This window comes from Neovison vison, chromosome 7, assembly GCF_020171115.1.
Source record: "Neovison vison isolate M4711 chromosome 7, ASM_NN_V1, whole genome shotgun sequence".
Lineage (NCBI taxonomy): Eukaryota > Metazoa > Chordata > Mammalia > Carnivora > Mustelidae > Neogale > Neogale vison.
This window is the reverse complement of record NC_058097.1, coordinates 59495731-59516586: the sequence shown is the minus strand read 5'-3', so window position 1 is coordinate 59516586 and position 20856 is coordinate 59495731. Positions and strand designations below refer to the sequence as shown.

The 20856-nt window shown below is 49.1% G+C and overlaps 1 protein-coding gene across 1 annotated transcript in view; it reads left to right on the top strand.

Annotated features, from left to right (window-relative positions):
- LOC122913405 (NACHT, LRR and PYD domains-containing protein 5-like) overlaps window positions 1-19343 on the top strand; it is a 60647-nt gene extending 41304 nt beyond the window's left edge. Inside the window, exons 13-21 of the mRNA XM_044260149.1 lie at window positions 1700-3348; window positions 4561-4731; window positions 6054-6221; window positions 9552-9722; window positions 11669-11839; window positions 13866-14036; window positions 15835-16005; window positions 17297-17467; window positions 19203-19343. Coding sequence (XP_044116084.1) covers window positions 1700-3348; window positions 4561-4731; window positions 6054-6221; window positions 9552-9722; window positions 11669-11839; window positions 13866-14036; window positions 15835-16005; window positions 17297-17467; window positions 19203-19335 — 2976 coding nt within the window. The 3' untranslated portion in view covers window positions 19336-19343. The remainder of the gene's footprint in view (window positions 1-1699; window positions 3349-4560; window positions 4732-6053; window positions 6222-9551; window positions 9723-11668; window positions 11840-13865; window positions 14037-15834; window positions 16006-17296; window positions 17468-19202) is intronic.
- Window positions 19344-20856: the final 1513 nt, after the last annotated feature.

Below are 20856 nucleotides of genomic sequence, written 5' to 3'. Positions count from 1 at the left end.
TACATATGGCCATGTACAGTTATATGTCAACCAAACCAAACACGAAATGAAGACGAGATCCCAGGTGCCATGATTCTATGAAGTTGCAGCTGACCCATCAAGGAGGTGACAGCAGGCTCTCCTAAGGAATGTTACTTGATTCTTTTTTTTGGAAATTGATGTACCAAAAAGCTCATCCTTTAAAAAAATTTTTTAAGACTTTTTATTTATTTATTTAAGAGAGAGAGAGAGAGAGATCACAAGTAGGAAGAGAGGCAAGCAGAGAGAGAGGGAGAAGCAGGCTCCCCACTGAGCAGAGATCCCAGGACCCTGGGATTATGACCTGAGCCGAAGGCAGAGGCTTAACCCACTGAGCCACCCAGGTGCCCTGCTTCCTGTGGTTTTAATACAGTCCCTGAATACCTGTCCCTGATACGGAATAATGAAGTTTAAGATGTAGAACTTCTCTGTAGAGACTTTATGTAGAGATAGTCATTGCCTTATACACCTGTACAGAGAGAGTCATCTTTTTTTAGAAGAAGTTATCTTTTTTTAGAAGATAATAGTGTTACTGGCAAATGTAAAGACCCAGGATTGGAGGGGTTTCCCTCGTGTTACTGAGTACCTAGCAGATGGCAGAGACCGTTGAAGAGGCCAGAAGTATGGAGGTAAAGTTCTTTCACAGACTAAGTGCTAGACAACAAGATGCATCAAAGTTGCCGTTCAGGGCAAGTGCTGGGATAAAAATAAAACCAGATAATGTGAAGGAATTATGGTTTGTAATGACAGTAGTGGCCACTGGTCATTTTTGCCAAGCCCTGGACTAATAAATTTTGAAGGCACATTCTCTCTTAAATATTCACTGCAACAGGGGCGCCTGGGTGGCTCAGTAGGTTAAGCCGCTGCCTTCGGCTCAGGTCATGATCTCAGGGTCCTGGGATCGAGTCCCGCACCGGGCTCTCTGCTCTGCGGGGAACCTGCTTCCTCCTCTCTCTCTCTACCTGCCTCTCTGCCTACTTGTGATCTCTCTCTGTCAAATAAATAAATAAAATCTTTTTAAAAAAATATTCACTGCAACACTTTAAGAGGATGTTAATCTCCTCTCAGGGATGGGGAAACTGAGGCTTAGAAACTGACAGCATACAGCAGAATGTAGAATTTCAAACAGGATCTGACTCACTTCAAGGGCCATGATTGACCTTTTGTGCAGAGCTGGACCCCCGCGTGGAGAGGTTTCTCCACAGGAGTCCAGAGCTGCTGGAGATGCACACCTGTCTCACAAGCCTCGAACTCAGGCCACGGCGCACACATCCTCTGCTCCCACAAGCCTCTCTGTCCATCAGAGACCACGTAGGACTGTTGGGCAAAAACTTATTCCTTTAACAAATACTTAGTGTCCACAGGGTGCCAGGCATCCTCATGAATAATGAAGATGCAACAGTAAATAATTAAGTCCCTGCACGGGGTCTACTGACGGGATAAGGACAGGAAGCCAACAAAGACATGATGTATCAGGTATTAAGTGCTGAAAAGAACAACCAAAGGGGACAGATAGAGCGAGTTTGTAGGATGTTCCTAAGCTTTGCGGAAGTGGTCTTTGAGGGACGGAGCTTGTCCTCAGTAGGAAGGAACACAAGAACCATGTCTCACTTAGGGCCACTGATTCTAGGTCCGGGGTTTGGAGGTTTGTTTTGGTTTTTCTTTTTTCCCTAAATTCCAGACTTTCTTCAAATGTTGTTTCCTGTTTTTGTTCTCCCTTCCCCCGTCCAACTTGGGCCGTGGAGATAAGACAAGGGACTACAAGGGCTACGTGATGACAAAATTTGCTGCAAAGTCGGATGAATTCCATGGTTTTGAACACCTTGCCACTGACTGTCCAGAAATGCAAATGTTGCTGGGAGCTTTCAATCCAGACCAGACGGGCTTCCAGCCCCGCACTGTGGTTTTGCACGGAAAATCAGGAATCGGGAAATCCGCTTTGGCCCGAAGGGTCCTGCAGTGCTGGGCGCAGGGTGAACTCTACCAGGTCAGGTTCTCCTACGTCTTCTTCCTCCGTGCCAGAGACACGCAGTGCATGAGGGAGGGCAGCTTTGCAGAGTTAATTTCTGGAGAGTGGCCAGACTGCCCAGTTCCAATGATGGAGATCATGTCCCAACCAGAAAGGCTCTTGTTTATCGTTGACGGTTTTGATGACCTGGACTTCACCTTCCAAGATGACGACGCGAGTCTCTGTGAAGACTGGGCAGACAAGCGCCCCCCGTCTGTTCTGATGCGTAGTCTGCTGAAGAAAGCGCTGCTCCCGGAATCCTCGCTGATGATCACCGTCAGAGACACGGGCATAGAGAAGCTCAAATCCATGCTCACATCACCCCGTTACCTGCTCGTGGGGGGCATCTCCGTGGAGAAGAGGGTCCAGCTGCTCCTTCGGCACACGAAGAACGAGCATCAGAAGACGCAAGCCTTGCGTGCCGTGGCCGACAGCCGCTCGCTGCTGGACGCGTGCCAAGTCCCCGTCTTGGGGTCACTCATCTGTGAGGCTTTGAACCTGCAGGAGGCATGTGGAGAACGCCTTCCCCCTCCCTGCCACACTCTCACAGGCTTGTACGCCACGTTCGTGTTCCACCAGCTTGGCCCGCGAGACGCCTCCCGGCGCCGTCTCAGCCAGGACGAGACTGCTGTCTTGAGGAGCCTGTGCCTCCTGGCTGTGCAGGGCGTGTGGCACAGGAAGTTTGTGTTCTATGCAGATGACCTCCATGCCCATGGACTGCGGGAGTCTGAGCTCTCTGCTCTGCTTCACACAGACCTCCTCCTCCAGGACGGCCGCCGGGAGAGGTGCTGCTACTCCTTCCTGCACATCAGCCTGCAGGAGTTCTGTGCTGCCCTGCACTATGTTCTAGAAGGACTGGAGACAGGGAGTCATCCCTGCCCTGTGTTCATGCAGGGGTTGGCAGCGCTCCGACCAGCGGGCTCCGACTCCCACCTGCACCAGATGAAGCGGTTCTTGTTTGGCCTCATGAGCAAAGAGGTGACGGGGGCTCTGGAGGTCCTGCTCGGGCGCTGTGTCCCCCGGGCACTGAAGCGGGGACTTCTGAGCTGGATCTCTCTGCTGGGGCGACAGCCAGGCACCTGCACCCCGCCGGACTTGCTGGATGCCTTCCACTGCCTTTTCGAGATTCAGGACGAGGAGTTTGTCCGCTTGGCATTGGACAGCTTCCAGGAAGTTTGGCTTCCAATAGGGCACCGGACAGACGTGCTGGTGTCCGCCTTCTGTCTGCAGCGGTGCCGGTATTTGCAGAGAATCCACATCGAAGTCCCACAGAGCCTCTCAAAGGACGAGTTCTCCGATGCGCAGCCCCTCATTCCCCAAGGGTGAGTCTTTCATTTTATTCTTTTTTTTTTAACCACTTAGTCTTTTTTTTTCTTCCTATCCTCATTGTTTTATTATGCTCAATCAGCCAACGTGTAATACATCCTTGGTGTTTGATGTTGTGTTCAACAACTCATTAGTTGAGTAGAATACCCAGTGCCCACCACCACACATGCCCTCTTCTTTTTTAAGATTTTATTTATTAGGGAGGGCAATAAATTAGGGAAGGGGCAAAGGGAGAGGGAGAAGGAGACTCCCCATAGAGCAGGCTCAGTCCCAGGACCTCAGGATCATGACCTGAGCTGAAGGCAGATGCTTAACCGACTAAGCCGCCCAGGCACAGCCCTTCCTTCCCATCTTCATGGAGGTACAATTGACAAATGAAAATCGTACTTATTTAAGATGTAAAATTTGGAAAATCATCACCATGATTAGGCTAATCACCATACCCACCACCTCACATAGTTACTACTCATAGACCTCTGTCTTGTGTAACCGAAACTCCATAGTCTTCCACCAGCATTGCCCCCCCCCCAGCCACAGGCAACCACCATCCTCTCTGCTTCCATGAGTTTGGCTATTTTAAATGTTACATGTGAGACCGGATGCGTCTGTCTGTTACTGGCTTATTTCACTTACCATAACGTACTCTAGGTTCATTCCTTCTCCTGCAACTTCCTTCTTTTTTAAAGCTGAGTACCATTCCCTGGTGTGTGTGTGGTGACATTTTCTTCACTCATCCGTCAGCTGTCAGTGGACATTTACGTCGTTTCTGAATCTTGGCTGTCGGGGATGATATAGTGCACAGATCCTGATTTCAGTTCTTTCCTACAGGTGTGATTCCTAGATCATAGGGTAGCTTTATTTTTGCTTTTTTGAGGAAGTTCCATACTGATTTCCACAGTGGCTGCGCCCTTTTCCATTCAAGGGGGAGCCAGAATCTAAGGGCAAACCCTGTTCAGGGGCTGGCGACTCCATGTTGTCTTCGTATGTCCCCCCCACTCCCCAGGGTATTAAAATGTTCAGGGGGCGGGGTGGGTGTGAGAGCAGGCAATGAAAACACAAGGCGGTGTCACTAAGTTGACCTGAGCACCTCTGAGCCATGCCCATCCTGCCGTTATACACTGGTTCCTCTCCTCTGACACCACTGGGGCGGTTGCTCATGTTAAATCCCATCCTGTGGAAGCCAGTGTCGATTTCTTTCTCTGTCGTAGGATGCCAGCCAAGACCCTTGCTGCTGAGTGCTGGGAAAGTCTCTGTGTCGTGCTCAGCACCCACCCAAGCCTGAGGGAACTCGACCTGAGCGGCAGTGTCCTGAATGAGCGGGCCATGAAGACCCTGTGCATCAAGCTGAGGCAGCCAACATGTAAAATACAGAATCTGATGTAAGGCTGCCCGGCACCCCCCACCATGTCCATGTCCCTTGGTGTGGCTATGTCACTGCTCTCTTTTCCACCTACCAGAAAAGATCCATCTAAGAATGTAATCAGAGGGGATAGCTGTTGTGGAAGATACAGGAGCCAAGCTCCCAGAGGCACACAATGGGGAGAAATTAAAGACCCTGTGAAGGGATTATGGAGGCAGGCTCATTCACTCTGAGTATTGAAGGATGAATAGGAGTTCGTTAGTAGGGACAAAGGTATGGGGAGCTCCTTGTAGGCAAATGGCTGGAGCATGAGACCACTGCAAGACCAAGTACTTGACTTGAGGGAGGCTTTAAATCAGTTCTTAATGCTTTTATGTTCATTAATAAGGTAACAAATATTTGAACCCCTGGTAAGGTCCTGGGTCTGTGGTAGACCTCAGGGTACTCCCCAGGCTCCTGGAGTAGGAGATGAAGTGCTAGTTCTGCCACAGACAAAGGTTCTGCAGCGTTGCCCCTGGGAGCCCCTGCTCTTAGCTCTTGCCAAGCAGTGATGAGCCCAAGTCTGTGTCATCCCTGTATCTGTAACACAGTAACCCATCATGTGTGAATTTGTAACTCAGCAGTAACCCATCACGTGTGGTAACAAGATTTGGGTGTTACAGGGGTTTCCAGAAGTCCTCTTCAACTTCCTACCTCCCTTATTAACAACTCATAAGCTTCCCATGCAACTATATGTATATATTGGCAAATGACTTTTTTTAATCCAAATGGTGTCACAATATACACGCTCGTCTGATATTTGACCTTTCTCTTCAGCCTGAACTTGACCATATCTGTTTATAGTTCTACTAGTCTCTCTTCTTTTTTTAAGATTTTATTTTTAAACAATCTCTATACCCAGCACGGGGCTTGAACTCACAACCCCAAGATCAAGAGTTGCCTTTTCTTCTGACTGAGCCAACCAGACCCCCCTGGAGCTCCATTCTCAATAGACTGAGTGTATTTCACTCATCAGCATAACTCTCTCCTTCAGCAACTTGTTGAAATCTTGGGGTATCAGCATCCCTTGACACTGTTTCCAGAACCTGATGTCTCATACATGCTCATGAATTTGTTGCTTTAAATTAAGTAAGCGTGGGTCACCTGGGCTCTACCCAGCTCAGTGGGTAGAGCGTGCAACTCTTGATCTGGGGATTGTGGGCTCGAGCCTCGCACTGGGTGTAAGATCACTTACACAATTTTTAAAATCTTTAAGAATACATAAATGCAAATGGTGAGAGGAAAACTGGGACACAGTTGTCACCCGGATCTCGTGCATATTTTCCGCTTTCTCTTGAGTAGATTTAAAGATGCGCAGGTTCCCCTGGGCCTTCGTCATCTCTGGATGGTTCTCATTACCAACCATAACATGAAATACCTGAACTTGGAGAGCACTCGCCTGAAGGAGGCCGACCTGATGATGGCGTGCCAAGCACTGAGACACCCGAGCTGCTTGCTGGAGTCGCTGAGGTACGCTCTGGGCGTGGCTGCTGCATTTTCAGTTTTGCCCTTTCTAAATGTTCACAGCAAGCTGCAAACCCGTGAGAGAGGAAGAGGGCGTCTGGAGATGGTGGTGGTGGATGGCGTCCATGGCGGACCTCACGTGCCCCTCTGTGCACCTATGGGATTATGCATATTTAACTATGATGAAAAGGTAACTTTCAGTTACCTTTTAAGATTTTATTTATTTCGGGGTGCCTGGGTGTCTCAGTGGGTTAAAGCCTCTGCATTCGGCTCGGGTCGTGATCTCAGGGTCCTGGGACCAAGCCCCATATCAGGCTCTCTGCTCAGCAGGGAAGCTGATTCCCCCCCCATCTCTGCCTGCCTCTCTGCCTACTTGTGATCTCTCTGTGTCAAATAAATAAAATAAAATAAGAATCCAACCTCTTTAGAAAAAAATGATTTTATTTATTTATTCATGAGAGAGAGAAGCAGAGGCAGACGGAGAAGCAAGGTCCCTGCTGATCGAGGAGCCAGATACGGGACTTGATGCTAGGACCCCAGGATCATGACCTAAGCAGAAGGCAGATGCTCAACCATCTGAGCCACCCAGACACCCTCAGTTACCTTTTAAAACAGATTAAAACTCTTCAGAGTACAGGGATAGAGGGAACATTCAACTTCATAAAATCCATCTATGAAAGACCCACAGCGAATATCTTCCTCAATGGAAAAAAGCTCACAGCCTTCCCGTTGAGATCAGGAACATGACAAGGATGCCCACTCTCACCACTCTTGTTCAACATAGCATTAGAAGTTCTAGCGACAGCAATCAGAGAACAAAGAGAAATAAAAGATATCCATATTGGCAATGAAGAAGTCAAACTCCTTCTTCACAGATGATATGATACTTTATATGAAAATCCCAAAAGACTCCACCCCCAAACTACTAGAACTCATACAGCTATTCAGTAACGTGGCAGGATACAAAGTCAATGTACAGAAATCAGTGGCTTTCTTATACACTAACAATGAAAATACAGAAAGGGAAATTAGAGAATCGATTCCATTTACTGTAGCACCAAGAACCATAAGATACCTGGGAATAAACCTAACCAAAGAGGTAAAGGATCTGTACTCGAGGAACTACAGAACACTCATGAAAGAAATTGAAGAAGACACAAAAAGATGGAAAACCATTCCATGCTCATGGATCGGAAGAATAAACATTGTTAAAATGTCTGTACTGCTTAGAGCAATCTATACTTTCAGTGCCATTCTGATCAAAATTCCACTGGCATTTTTCAAAGAGCTGGAGCAAACAATCCTAAAATTTGTATGGAATCAGAAGATACCCCAAATCACTAAGGAAATGTTGAAAAAGAAAACCCAAACGGGAAGCATCACATTGCCTGACTTCAAGCTTTACTACAAAGCTGTGATCATCAGTGTTTCATAAAGATAAGAAATGAGGTGATAGCAACCCACCTGGCAGTTTCTCTTGGAGTTGTACCTTACGTAACTATGACACAACATCAAATTCAGGACACTGACACGGACCATCACATGGAGGTCCTTCTCTGCCTGTTGGTCACAGGGGGGGACCTATAAAACCCACCATACCCAAGATCGGGGTCATCACCCTGTTCCCTTTTCCAGCCACACCATCCCTAATCCCTGAAAATAACTGATGTTTTCCATCTCCGTAATTTTGGACATTTGGACAATGCTTTCTAAGTAGAATCCTATAGTATGTCACTGCCCCCTGACGGGCTTTTTTCTTTGTATATATATGTGTGTGTGTATATACACACACACATATTTTTTTTCTTTATATATATATATGTGTGTGTGTATATATACACATACATATATTTTTTTCTTTATATATATGTGTGTGTGTGTATATATATACACACACATATACATACATATATACACACATATACACACACAAAAATTTTTTTAGAGCAAGAGTGGGGTTAGGGGAGGGAGAAGGAGAGAATCTTAAGCAGACTCCATGCTTAGTGTGAAGCCTGATGTGGGGCTCAATCTCATGACCCTGAGATCGGGATCTGAGCCAAAATCAAGAGTCAGACGCTTAACTGACTGAGCTTCCCAGGCACCCACCCCTGAGATCGGCTCTTTTTCAATCAGCTGATGCCCCTCGGCTGCATCTGTCAGTGCATGCTCATTTTCAGGGCTGAGTACCACTCAGTATGACGGATACACCGCAGTTAGCACAGCCATTCACCTGTCCAGGGCCATTTTGGTCCTTTTCAGTTCCGAGCTGTTACCACAGATTTGTAGATCCTGGGCATGTGTTTTGCTGATTAGATTAACTTGGTCTAAAGACGCTAGTACTATATGCTTCTGCCGAGACCAAGAAACACAAGGTCTGTTTTGAGCTTTAATGGGCCCAGAGCAACTATGGATGAGCGTCTGGCTTTACCCCACGTGCGTCTGGCTTTGCCCCACGTGTGTCTGTCATCCCAAGCCAGGGTCATCGAGACACCGTTCCAGAGAGGAAGACAAACCATAAACAAGCACAAACAGTCCCGAGAAAGAAGGAAATCCTGCCATTAGCAACAACATGCAGGAACCTTGAGGACATCATGCAAACTGATACAAGTCAGAGAAAGACAGACACCCTATGATTTCACGTATGGAATCTTAAATAAGCTGAACTCCTAAAAACAGTAAAATGGTGTTTATCAGCCACTGGGGGGGAGGGTAGAAAGTAGAAATATGTTGTTGAAAGATAAAAACTTGCAGCTAGTAGGTGAACAGGTCCTGGAGACCTAGCGCACAGTTTAACAGACAATGACATTGTATTATCAACATAAAACTTGCTAAGAGACTAGGTCTTAATTATTTCCACCACGAAAAGAATTACGTGGCCTGATGGAGGTACCCACTGCTGATACCACAGCAATCACACTGCAGTATATGAATGTTTCAAATCAACATGCTTATACCTTAAACTTATACAATGTTACATGTAAGATATAATTCAGGTTTTTTTTTTTTAAGTGCAAACATTGGCGATCCTTGCTATGCATGAAGTAATGCTGGAGAGAGGGGTTTTGGGTGAGTGGGGTGGGCCAGCACAGTTGAGTAAGGTTTGGAGACTGGCTGACTTAGTAGAGGTGACACTGAATGAAAAACCGAACCACATAAAGATGAGGGGTTGGGGAGGAGGAGGGGCAGTTCAAACACGAGGAACAGCAGGTGCTCAGACCCTGAGCCTAGAGCAAACTGTGTCCAGAAATCAGCAACATGGCCAGAGTAGCTGGCGCACAAGGAAATTTGCTTTGGGGGGAGAAATGAGAATGTTTTTCCCATTGTTTATATCTGCAGGTTGGATCACTGTGGACTAACTCCCGCTTGTTGCCTGGTGATCTCCCAGATCCTTGTTACATCCATCAGTCTAAAATCTCTCAGCCTGGTAGGAAATAAGTTGGCGACGCAGGGTGTAAAGGCTCTCTGTGAGTCCTTGACAGCCTCGCAGTGCGCTCTGGAGAAGCTGATGTGAGTCACATTTCTTTCCGGCAGGGATCCTTTCTCTTAACTGACACGGCCCAGGTGGTGGGGGAGGAGGGAGGGGAATTAGTGGGTGCCTAAGCCAAGGGTTACAATCGGAGTTCTGACCCCATGGGAGTGCCCTGATATTGAGGTATTTAAAAATTCAGTAAATAACATCTGTGTCTTTGCTACCAAACTCTGAACAATACAAAAGTCTAGGGCAGAAGCCAAAGGTGTGGAACCAGAGAGAAGAATGTTGGCTGCCAGGGGCTGGCAGTTGAGGGGAGAAACGGGGAGGAGTTGGTTAAAGGGTACAGATGTACTGTTAAAAGACACATAAGATCTGGGATCTAACATACGGCATTGCGCTCATAGTTAGTACTGCTGTGTTACATACTGGAAAGTTTCACCAGCGCCAAAATCCCAGTCTTAGCCTGCGGTTGGAGTTGCCATCCATGAGGTCCTAGAACACCAGGCTGTGTGCTCAGTGTTCTCATCCCATGAATGCCATCCTCACAGCCGGCTGGCTAGGAAGTATTTCCACCCCATTGGCTGATAAGGAAAATAGAATCCAGAAGAAGGGACATCTCTTGTCTAGGGCCACATAGGGAATAAAAAGCAAAACTATAACCTGAGCTCTGGTTTGACACCTAAGGCTAGGAAATCTCCCCTTGATGACCTATAGTCTGGGCGAAGTTGTTTCCCACACCTCTCCCAAAGCATGCCATGTCAATAACATCCTGCTTTCATAGGGAGTTTGAGTCTAAAGTCATAGAAAAAATTAAAAACAAAATGATACCAATTACCTTATAAAGTCCTGAGGAGGAAAGGATCACCTTAGAAGCCAACATATCTTCTCTCCCTCAGTCTGTAGGGGTTAGACGTTCCCTCTGTCCTCTTACGCTCAATGTCTGAGGCCTGCAAATTAAATTCATGACTGACAAGAGAAAGGGCACACATATTTTATTGGTACTACTTTTTTTTAATGGGCAAGGAGGCTTCACAGAAAAGATGTGAGAAACCCAAAGAAGTGGTTAGACTCAAGCTTCTATGTCATTTTACCAAAGTTACACTAAATTACAGAGAAGTGACTAGACAAAAGGCCTTTGGGGCTTCTAGGGGCTGATAAATTGTGGGTAGGTGACTAGTATATGAGAAGGAACTAATGGTAAGGGTTATATGATGACTCTTCTCCATGTCCTGTCCATCTCTGGTGCAAGGGTTATTCTCTTGCTGGTACCAAAGAGGAGGGACACATGTACAAGGGAAATCCATACCCTGTTTTAGGCAGATGGGGGAGAACACAGAGCCCTTCCTGTGTCTTTTTCTCAGCTGCTCTCAGCTCAAGATCATCCTTATGCCAAAGTGACGTGTTTCAGGCCTACATATCCTGACCCCCTTCTAATCCAAGCCAGCCAGTAGTTCTTCATCCAAATAAGCCACTCTCGGTAATATGGAGTAAATGCTTGTTTTTACATGACTTTAAGCACTTTAGATGTGTTAGTTCATTTAACTTTGACACAATCCCATGAGAGAAGTACAACGAACTTCTCGTTTTTAAGTGTTATTGTGTACTGAGCTCTGAGACACAGATGGACTGGGAAGGTCACCTTCTAAATAGGGGGTCCTTCTTCTCAGCAACACCTCATGGCACATGTGAAGAGCGAAGACACCTGGAGGGGGAGCAGGCTGACCTCGTCTATGTGTTTCCTGTTGTGGGTGATGGCAGATCTCGTCACCCAGGCCACCCAGAACATCAGGGTTGGGTTTGCAAGTTAAATCCAAGACACAGTGTGACATCACCATATGTCTTTGACGGCATGGTCAGCCATGGGCTGGCATTTCCGTCCCTTCCTTGGGAGGGAGGGAGGGAACCTTCAGAACGGACCTCATGCTCCCCACCCTCCCACCCCTCACCCCCCACCTCCCACCCCCCGGCTCTCTCCTTGCAGACTGGGGAACTGTGGCCTCACCGCTGCCCACTGCCGGGACCTGGCCTCCGCCCTCATCAGCAACCAGAGTTTGACGCACCTGTGCCTGTCAAGCAACAGCCTAGGGCGCGAAGGTGTGAATCTGTTGTGTCGCGCCATAAAGCTGCCCAGCTGCGGGCTACAGAGGCTGATGTGAGTCCAGCTCGCTTTCCTGGGGGGACGGCATTGCCTTTTCACAAACAGCATGTCCCCCTGGACAAGCTCAGAGCCGTGGGAGCATGGTTACACAGTGAAGGGGACAGATGAGGGCTGCGTCCCGTCCTGCCGATTCCCTCCGTGCATGGGGATGCCCATGTCTGCCCGTTTTCCTGCCCTGAGAAGTCCTCATTTATCCAAATCCAGGCGGTTCTCATTCTTTCCTGCAGTTCAGGTCTACTAAGTCACCACCGCTCACAGGGGAGCACAGGGCTAGGTTCCTGAGAGCCTCCAGTCTCGTTTTCATCAACGAACCAGCGCCTAACCTTGCTTTGTGTGTTTCTGTTTGAAGACCCCTTATTGAATGCGTATCGCTGATTCGTTCTCATGGCGCTCCCGGCCCACAGCGCCGTAACTCCGGCGGAACCAAGCTCCTCTACGAAGTGCGTTCTCCAGGCACCGGCACAGCTGCGCGCAACGCAGGGGTGGACTTCAGGTCCGCCGGTGAGCGCCACAACTTAAACAACCGAATCACCAACAAAAATCCACAAAAACGCAAAAAACGTGGCACTAACTGGATCATGGAAAGGAGATCTGTTGACAACGAATTTGAAACGAGTTCACCCTCCGTGGTGAGCGTGTACATGGGGCGGCTTGAATGTTGCTCTGCTGTGCACACACACATGCGTCAGTGAAGGGCCATGGGGATGGATTCAGGCGGCAGTGGACAAATCTTAGCAAGCACACAAACGTGCAAATGCACAGCCCATGAATAATGAGGACTAACACCATTAAGCACAGGCGACCAGCGAACGTTCTCAGTTGTTGGTGATGCGGGGAGGACCAGTGCGGTCCCTGGGTTCATAGAGCTTAGGTTCTGGGAGGGGAAGCTGATAACTGAGATTTTCAGATGACGGTAATGGTGACCCAGGGTCGGCAGCCACAGAGGTGGTGTCCCAGCACTCCAGACAGTACCACATGCACAGCTAGGGGAGGCCGTGTCCTCTAGGTAGTGGACAGCAAGCAGTCTCCCTAAATGCTTTAACAGCTGCCACCCCGTGGCCAGGGTCCTCTTCCAACCCACATCTTTGGTCCGCTGGTGAGAACAAGAGACCAGTGTCACACCTGTTCCACATGTCAGCTTGCCTTGCTGGGGTCCCTTCCCTTTTTGCCATTTCACCCCCACTGACCAGTTAGCTCACCAATAACGCTGTAATTTAAAAAATCAACATAGGCTAATGGTCTACCTGTGGCCGTAAATTCTGTTAAAGAATATAACTTGAATGTGCTTGTCTACCTTGTGGGCTCCAAGGTTCCTCGTTGAGTAAATTATGGAGAGATACTGAGGTTGGTAGACAGAAGAGTGACCCCCTACCCCAAAAAAGTCCATGTCCTAGTCCCTGTAAATATGTAAACTCACGTGGTAAAAGAGATTTTGCAGGTGTGATCAAATTAAGGACTTTGAGATGGGAAATCATCTTGGATTATCTGAGTAGCCCTAATGTCCTCAAAGGGGTTGTTATGAGGGAAAGAAGAAGTGGAGAGGAGATATAGTAACAGGGGATGCTGACTGAAGACCAGGAACCAAATATTTGAGCATCCCTATAAAAAGCCAGAAAAGGCAAGAAAATCAATTCTCTGGAGTCTCCAGAAGGAACACAGCCCTACTGACACCTTGATTTTTGCCTCAGTAAAAATCCACTAAACTCTAGAACTACAAGATGGATGTGTGTTTTAAGCCACTAAGTTCATGGTAATTCGTTACAGTGGTCATAGGAAAGTGACATGTCAAGTACGAAGGAAAATTAAAAAGAGGATCTTGAACATCTGGTGCGTGCATTTGGCCAGACTTTGCCAAGCACTTGACGGTCATCCTGTCATCCAAGCTGAAACCTCCTTAAGTGCCCCCTTACATAATTCCCTCTTAAAGGAGGAGGAAGCTGAGGCCAACAGAAGTGACCTATCCAAGGTGACGCCAAGTCATGGGTATGACCTTCCTCTTTCCCTTGTGTGTGTCCCACAGACTAAATGAGTGCAACCTGGATGTCGCCGGCTGTGGCTTTCTTGCGTTCGCCCTTATGGGCAACAAACGTATGACACATCTGAGCCTCAGCATGAACCCTGTGGAAGATGATGGGATGAACCTTCTCTGTGAGGTCCTGATGGAACCATCTTGTCACCTCCAGGACCTGGAGTAAGTTTCAATAGTGGTAGGGGGGTCAGCTCTCCCATATTGGGGCCTGGGGTTCCTAGCAAGTCCAGAGACATGAGTGGGAAGACTGGTACCAAAACTTAGTTCTTGGTAATTGGGTCTACTTGGGTCAATGGATGGAGGCTCCTGTTTTCCCACAGTGAGTGTGGGAAGGACATGGGAAGGAGTCCGGACAGGAGCCCCATGATACCATTTTTGGAGCTTACGTCACCCTCGATTTCCAAAACCCGTTCACCTCTCACAAGACCTCTGCTTGCCCTAAGTGACTCTTCAACTGTTCATTCTGTATGTAGGGTAGAGAGGGAGGGCTCGCTCTCAACACCTTCTCCCTCTGGGGCTCAATTTCTTTACCTTTTATTAAAATGTTTCTCTTCAATAAGAGTACTCTGTCCTTAAACAGACTACAGGAAAGTTAAAAGTTCTCGATGAGCAGAAATACATTCCCAGGCTAACAACTGAGCAGTAAATGCTGTTAATACTTCGGCAAATTCCTCCTGGAGGCACAATCATTACAAAGAAAGGATCCCAGCAGTTACCGCTGAGAGGGTTCTTGCCACATAGCAGGCCCAGCGCTTTCAACATTTCACGTGTCTAGACTCATGTAGTCCCCCTACCAGTCATTTCCAGGGGAGACCAGAAGTCCCTTAGGAGCCAAAACCTGGCCTTCTGGTCTCACTTGAGAATCTGCAGACCATAATCCTAAACTAGGTAAGGTATGGAATTCCCCTTAATGATGCATCATAACTTTAAAAATCCCCCAAAGCTGGACACTGAGCTTCCGCCCAATGTTTTAGTCATGTGTGCCTTCTAAATCTTTGTGTAGTTGGTAGTATCGTCTTCTCAGTGACAAAGGTAAAATCAGCGAACCAAAAAGTAGGACCATTTTAATATCTCTCCTTCTCCAATAATAAACAAAAGAAAGAAACCGGATAGAGATCTTAGCCCACAGATCTGAGTGCTCCCCACCCAAGTGTCCATTACTACGTTTGTGTTCACAAACCCATCATCTCAAGCCCTACTCTGGCACGGTGTAGACACTAAAGCTTAATCAATTGGAGGTGCCGCTTCTTTGGGGTCACAGTTACGTGCTGGGGGTCGTGTCCTCACTATCATCGCTGAATCTTGCTGGCATCTGAGGCTTGGCCACTCCACCTGGTGGGCAGGTGTGAGCCCTGGCAGCTGAGCTCCTGCTCACTCTCGGTGTGGACGCCTCGTGAAGCTGGGCGCTCTCATCCCTAGGGGATGGTTCTATTCTTAGATGAAGACAGGAGACCGAGGAGCTGTTTCCATCATCTACGCAGATGAGTCATCCGCTAGAGGCCTTCTCCGTCCTCATCCTCCCCATTCATCCTGGGAACAGAAGCACAAAACCCCTCTCCTTTCGGACCCCAACCCCATCTAGCATTTCGGTACCTTCTGTCATCTGTCCTTGTTTCTCACCCTCTCAGGGACTCTCCCAGCTTCTCCTCACTTGTGTTTTTCCCTGTCTCTTTCTCTCCATCCACCAGGGAGAATCTGTATCCCACCTGCAGGTGGGAAGCACCCTCTGACAGGCTCTCTTCTTCTTCCAAAGATCCCTCCAGCCCCATCCCTCGAGCTCCCTGGCCACCACTACCAGCCCTCCTCACCTGAGCCCCAGATGCTGCCCAGACCGAGCCATTTCCAGGGACGGACAGAAAGGTTCCCAGTGCAGAAGGAGTCGAGGAGAGCCCCGCCGAGGCTTCTGGGCACCACCCCCCTCTAGCGCGCTCCTCAAAGGACACGGGTTCTCCTCTTGCAGGATGGTTAAGTGTCATCTCACGGCCACCTGCTGCAAGAAGCTGTCCTGCGTGATCACGAGGAACAAACACTTGAAGAGCCTGGATCTGGCTGTGAACGCCCTGGGAGATGACGGCATCACGGCACTGTGCGAGGGGCTGAGGCACCGGAGGGCTTCTGTGTGGAGGCTGGGGTGAGTGCGGCCCGAGGTCCTGGGCCCCCCGGTGTGAGGGCTGGGGAGGGGGAAGGGGGAGCTGAGCACGCCGTTGCTGAATGAGGTGGTGTCCCCACTCTCACGATCCCGTCGGAACCAGCCACGTTCTGCGGCTGCTCAAGAAAAGAGCTCGACCCCTTCACATCAACATAAAGCCATTTCCGGGGAGAGCCCTGGACGTTCCACCATGAAACCACTTGATATCTGTCCCCATGCTCCCTTCTTCCTGAAACAATGAGGGAAGGATCCCTACCGCTTTCAGCTTAACCTCACTCCCGTGGGGGATCCATACTGTGCCTTGTGTGCTCACGGAATTCCCTCCCCTTGCCTCTTTCCACAGTCTGCCTCGTAGAGACTTCCTGTTTTCACAGAGGTTTTGATAGTATTTTAGAAGCAAAACCAATAATAACAGTAAGCTTTATCCAAACCTACCTCACCATCCAACTATAGGCAGTTAAAACTATGCGAGCACACCCTACGACTTCTTACCCTATCAAGGAACATCCCAAACACACAAAGTCTAGAATGATTGGGATGTTAAAAACCCGCTTGCTCACTGCCCAGTTTCAATGATGGCCAGTGTTTCGCTCCATCTGGTAAACCGTATCATAGCTTGTCGTCCCCCTCTGAGTACCTCGACACGCGTCTCCAACACAGGAGAACACAGCTGCCATCCAGTTACTACATCTCACGAAGCTGTCCAGCCATTGGCGGCTCCTAGGATAAAATCCTAAATCCTTAATGGGACCTAAAATGCCCAGCCTCCTCTCGCACAGGGAACCTCTGGCTCCCCTGTGGCCATCTCCCCTGTGGTTCACTGTCCGTGGCTCAGATATGTCCCAGCCTCCCTCCTGCAAGGGCCAGCAATTCCCCACCCCTGCCACTACTTCTTGCCCCGTTCATCTGGCTTCCTTCTTGTCTCTCCGATTCCGGGTGAAGTGCAGATTCTCAGCAAGTCTTTCTCTGTGTTTCCTGTTTTGTTTCCTGGTTGCAAGCACTCTCGCCTGACATTTTGCATTCTTTCCACAACTGTCATTAAGTCACCCAGCGCCTCTTAACAGGAAAACCAGCAGCCGTGGTAGGTAGCATCATTGCCTGGGAATCGTCGGAAATGGAAATGTCCAGGTTCCTCCCCCAGAACTGTGGGACCAGAAACGCCAGGGGTAGAGCCCACCACCACCCCCATCTTAAACATTGTCCTGGAAGTCCAATGGGTTGAAGGGTCAGTCACTGAACTTGGGAGGCATTTCTTGGCATGTTGGCCCTGCAGGTTGGAAGCGTGTGGACTGACTTCTGGTTGCTGCGAGGCCCTCGCCGCGGCCATCCTCGGCAGCCAGCACCTGACCAGCTTGAATCTGATGCGGAACGATCTCAGCCCTGAAGGAATGACAACGCTGTGTCTGGCCCTCGCGCAGCCCACATGCAACCTACAGATAATCGGGTGAGTTCCTGGCAATTATCTTCCGAGACACACACCCCCTTCTGCTGCAGGCATGCTGGTCAGGGGAGGAACCCCTTATCCTGAGGCTCGACAACCAGATCCTTGTTCAAGCAGTAAGCACCCACTGTGCTCCGGGCACCGTCCTGGGAATGCAGGTGTAGAGACAGAGGCAAGGTACCTGATATCACGGGCCTTACTTCTGGAAGGGCTGAGGAAGAACAGAGAGACAACATGCAAATGAGATGTTTATCCTTCAGAAGTAGAATTTCTGTATGACCCAGCAATTTTGAGCGCACCCCCGACAGAATTGAAACCAGGATCTAGAAGAATTACTTGTTCACCCGCGTTTACAACAGCATCATTCACAGACGTCCAGAGGCGGAAGGAACCCAGGTGTCTGTTGTCTGGCGAATGGGTGAATGAAGCGTGATCTGTCCACACAGTGGACTGTCCTTCAGCATTAAAACCAAAGGACATCCTGACACCTGTTGTAACAGGGACAAACCTCCCTGTTATTATGCTCAGTGAAGTAATCAGATGCAGGAAGAGGATAGTGCAGGGTCCTACTTGAGTGAGGTCCCCAGAGCAGGCAAAGTCATAGAGACCAATGGTCAGCGGCGGCGCCAGGGGCTGGGGAAGGGGGGTGGGGAGTCGGTGTGTGATGGGCACAGAGTGTCAGCTGGGAAGATGAAAAGTCATGAGGACAGATGGTGGAGATGGCCGCCCAACCACCCACTGAAAAACGGTTAGGACAGACAGCCTGCGGAGGCTGGCTGATCTCTGTTGGTTTTAAGAGCAGACGGTGGCTGGGGTCCTACAGCAGTCAGTGTCAGCGTATGGACGTAACAGGGTCGTTGTAGTGGGGGATGTGAGGGCCAGGACGGACTGGAAGACAGAGCCCTACAGACTCCGAGACCTCGGTGTGGGCAGGGGAACTCCCAGCGACATCTCAGCAAATAGGCTGCAAAGGCAGGAGACTGGGCCGAAAGAGCATATTTGTATCAATGACTCACAAAGCAGTGTAGCTTTGGGCAAACTGAGCCCGTGATCATGGGACTCGGCAGTTGAAGAGTCAGACCTGGATTTTACTCAGGGACCCTCTGGGAGCCAATTTCCCTGTCTGTAAGATGGAGACGACGCTGTGCGCCTACTGAATACCTCCTTCTCCTGCCTACCACACATGCTTCGCAAGGGCAGGCACTTAGCCTTACTCACCACCCTGCCTCCAAACCCTGTCACAGGACCTGGCACGAAGCAGGTTCTCAGGAAGGAGTTCATGGATGGGTGAGTGATCGTGGCTGTCTCTGGGGACCGTGGTGAGGGGCTGATGCTTACAGAAGCTCGGTGCAGCACAAATACATCCCAGCGCACCTGTACATGCAGGGGTCTATTCTTCTACGGAGTGCCTCAAGAATATGAGAAGAGGGGTGCCTGGGGGGCTCAGTGGGTTAAAGCCTCTGCCTTCTGCTCAGGTCATGACCCCAGGGTCCTGGGATGGAGCCCCGCATCGGGCTCTCTGCTCGGCCGGGATCCTGCTTCCTCCTCTCTCCCTGCCTGCCTCTCTGCCTGCCTGTGATCTCTGTCTGTCAAATAAATCTTAAAAAAAAAAAAAAAAGAAAGAAAGAGTACGAGAAGAGTCTTCAAATCCTTGGTGGGGTTTCCAGGACTTTTAAGGAAAAGAGAAGCAGTCAGAAGCAAATCCCCAGAGTAACGTGTCCCCTTTCTGCCTCCCCAGGTTGTGGAAATGGCAATATCCCACTCAAACAAGGAAGCTGCTAGAGGAGGTACAACGACAAAAGCCACAGATGATAATTGGTGACAGCTGGTATTCTACCGATGAAGATGACCGGTACTGGTGGAAAAACTGAAAACAAGAACTGCCCCCCACCGACACGTACACACGCACTCTGAAGGAGGAACATAAAAGCAGTCTTCTGGGGCAAGCTGTACCCAGGAGCTCCCTCTCAGAAATGGAATACAAGTTCCGGTTCTCACGAAAGCCTCACTGGTGACCATTCTCATATGTCCCATGTAATTCACTTATTGCATTTGCCTCCAACATAGGCTGTGATGTTCTGACCCTAGGATCTCAGTGTCTATGACATGTCTGTCCTACCTCAGGCATGTGGAGAAAACCAAATAAAATAAGCACTGGGAGCATTTAGGGAATAAGCACCTCGTGACCTTGAGCAGTGGGGATATGATACAGGGGAAGAGTGGGAGGACTTAGGTCCTAAGAGAGGCCCCCAGATGTGGCTGATACAAGCCTGTTGGTGTTAGAAAAAATTAAAGCACAATCTGAAAGGCAAAGGGTGGTGTGAGCATCACTCTCTCAACATAAACGAATGAAATGCTTAGCGTCCTGGAGAACTGGTCTACCACGGTCTCAGAGAAACGCAGGCTGATCTTCCGTAGGCTGGGGTTTGGGGGAAGCATGGAGTTCAGGGATGGGTGAGTCTCTGTGGGGAGTTGTGACCTGCAGTTCCTCGGGTAAGACTGCGTGGCATGCACAGGTGTGCTTATCAGAGTGAACCCCTCCTGACTGGCTGAGTCCTCAGAAGCTGAGGGGAGTCCTTCGTTGGCCTGTCAAGAATGTTCCCTGGGGCAAGCTGTCTTGGACCCATTTAATGGGTAGTTTACCCCTGGCTGGGTAGCTGCTTGTTACCATGGCTACAGAGCAGTCTCTTCCTAGGAAAGTGGGAAATTCTTGTGTTCTCACCAGTGTGTCCTTTCCATCAGTCCTTCCGTTTATGGCTCTGGTCTATGACAATGGTAGCTAACACGGACCTTCCTGTGTGCCAGATTCTACACAATGCACAATCCACACATTAACTTATTGGTCTTAGAATTCATGCACTGTTTCCGCAAACCTGGAAATGTTTAAGGCTGTTCCCTGTGGGCTCAGGTTACAAGGGCTCTGCCTGCTGCCTCTCAGCCCTGTGATGCGGCTGATGGAAATTCAGACCAAGTGGAGGAGAAAGGCCAGCCTCAAAGTTTCCTTGGGCTTCTGTTGCTAGTGTTATCTTCCATCTCTGATGTCTCTCCAGGAACAGTGTTTAAATGCGTGTTCTGGAAATATTCAGATTACATAACGCTTGTGCCTTGGACCCATGGGGCCTGGTCTGTGTGATGCGAATGGGGGAGTGATGTCACAGTTATGCCTCCTAATTAGAGACGTCCCAGTCTTCAGAGCACTGGCTCTCCCACTTGGGACATGGGACCGGCTGGCCTACAGAGCCGGTGAGGCAGCCCCACTGATGTTGGGGTCAAATGCTAATAAAGCATACTGTTTCAGTCTTTTTAAAAGAAATACCACCTTGGGCGCCTGGGCAGCTCACTGGGTTAAAGCCTCTGCTTTCGGCTCAGTTCATGATCCCAGGGTCCGGGGA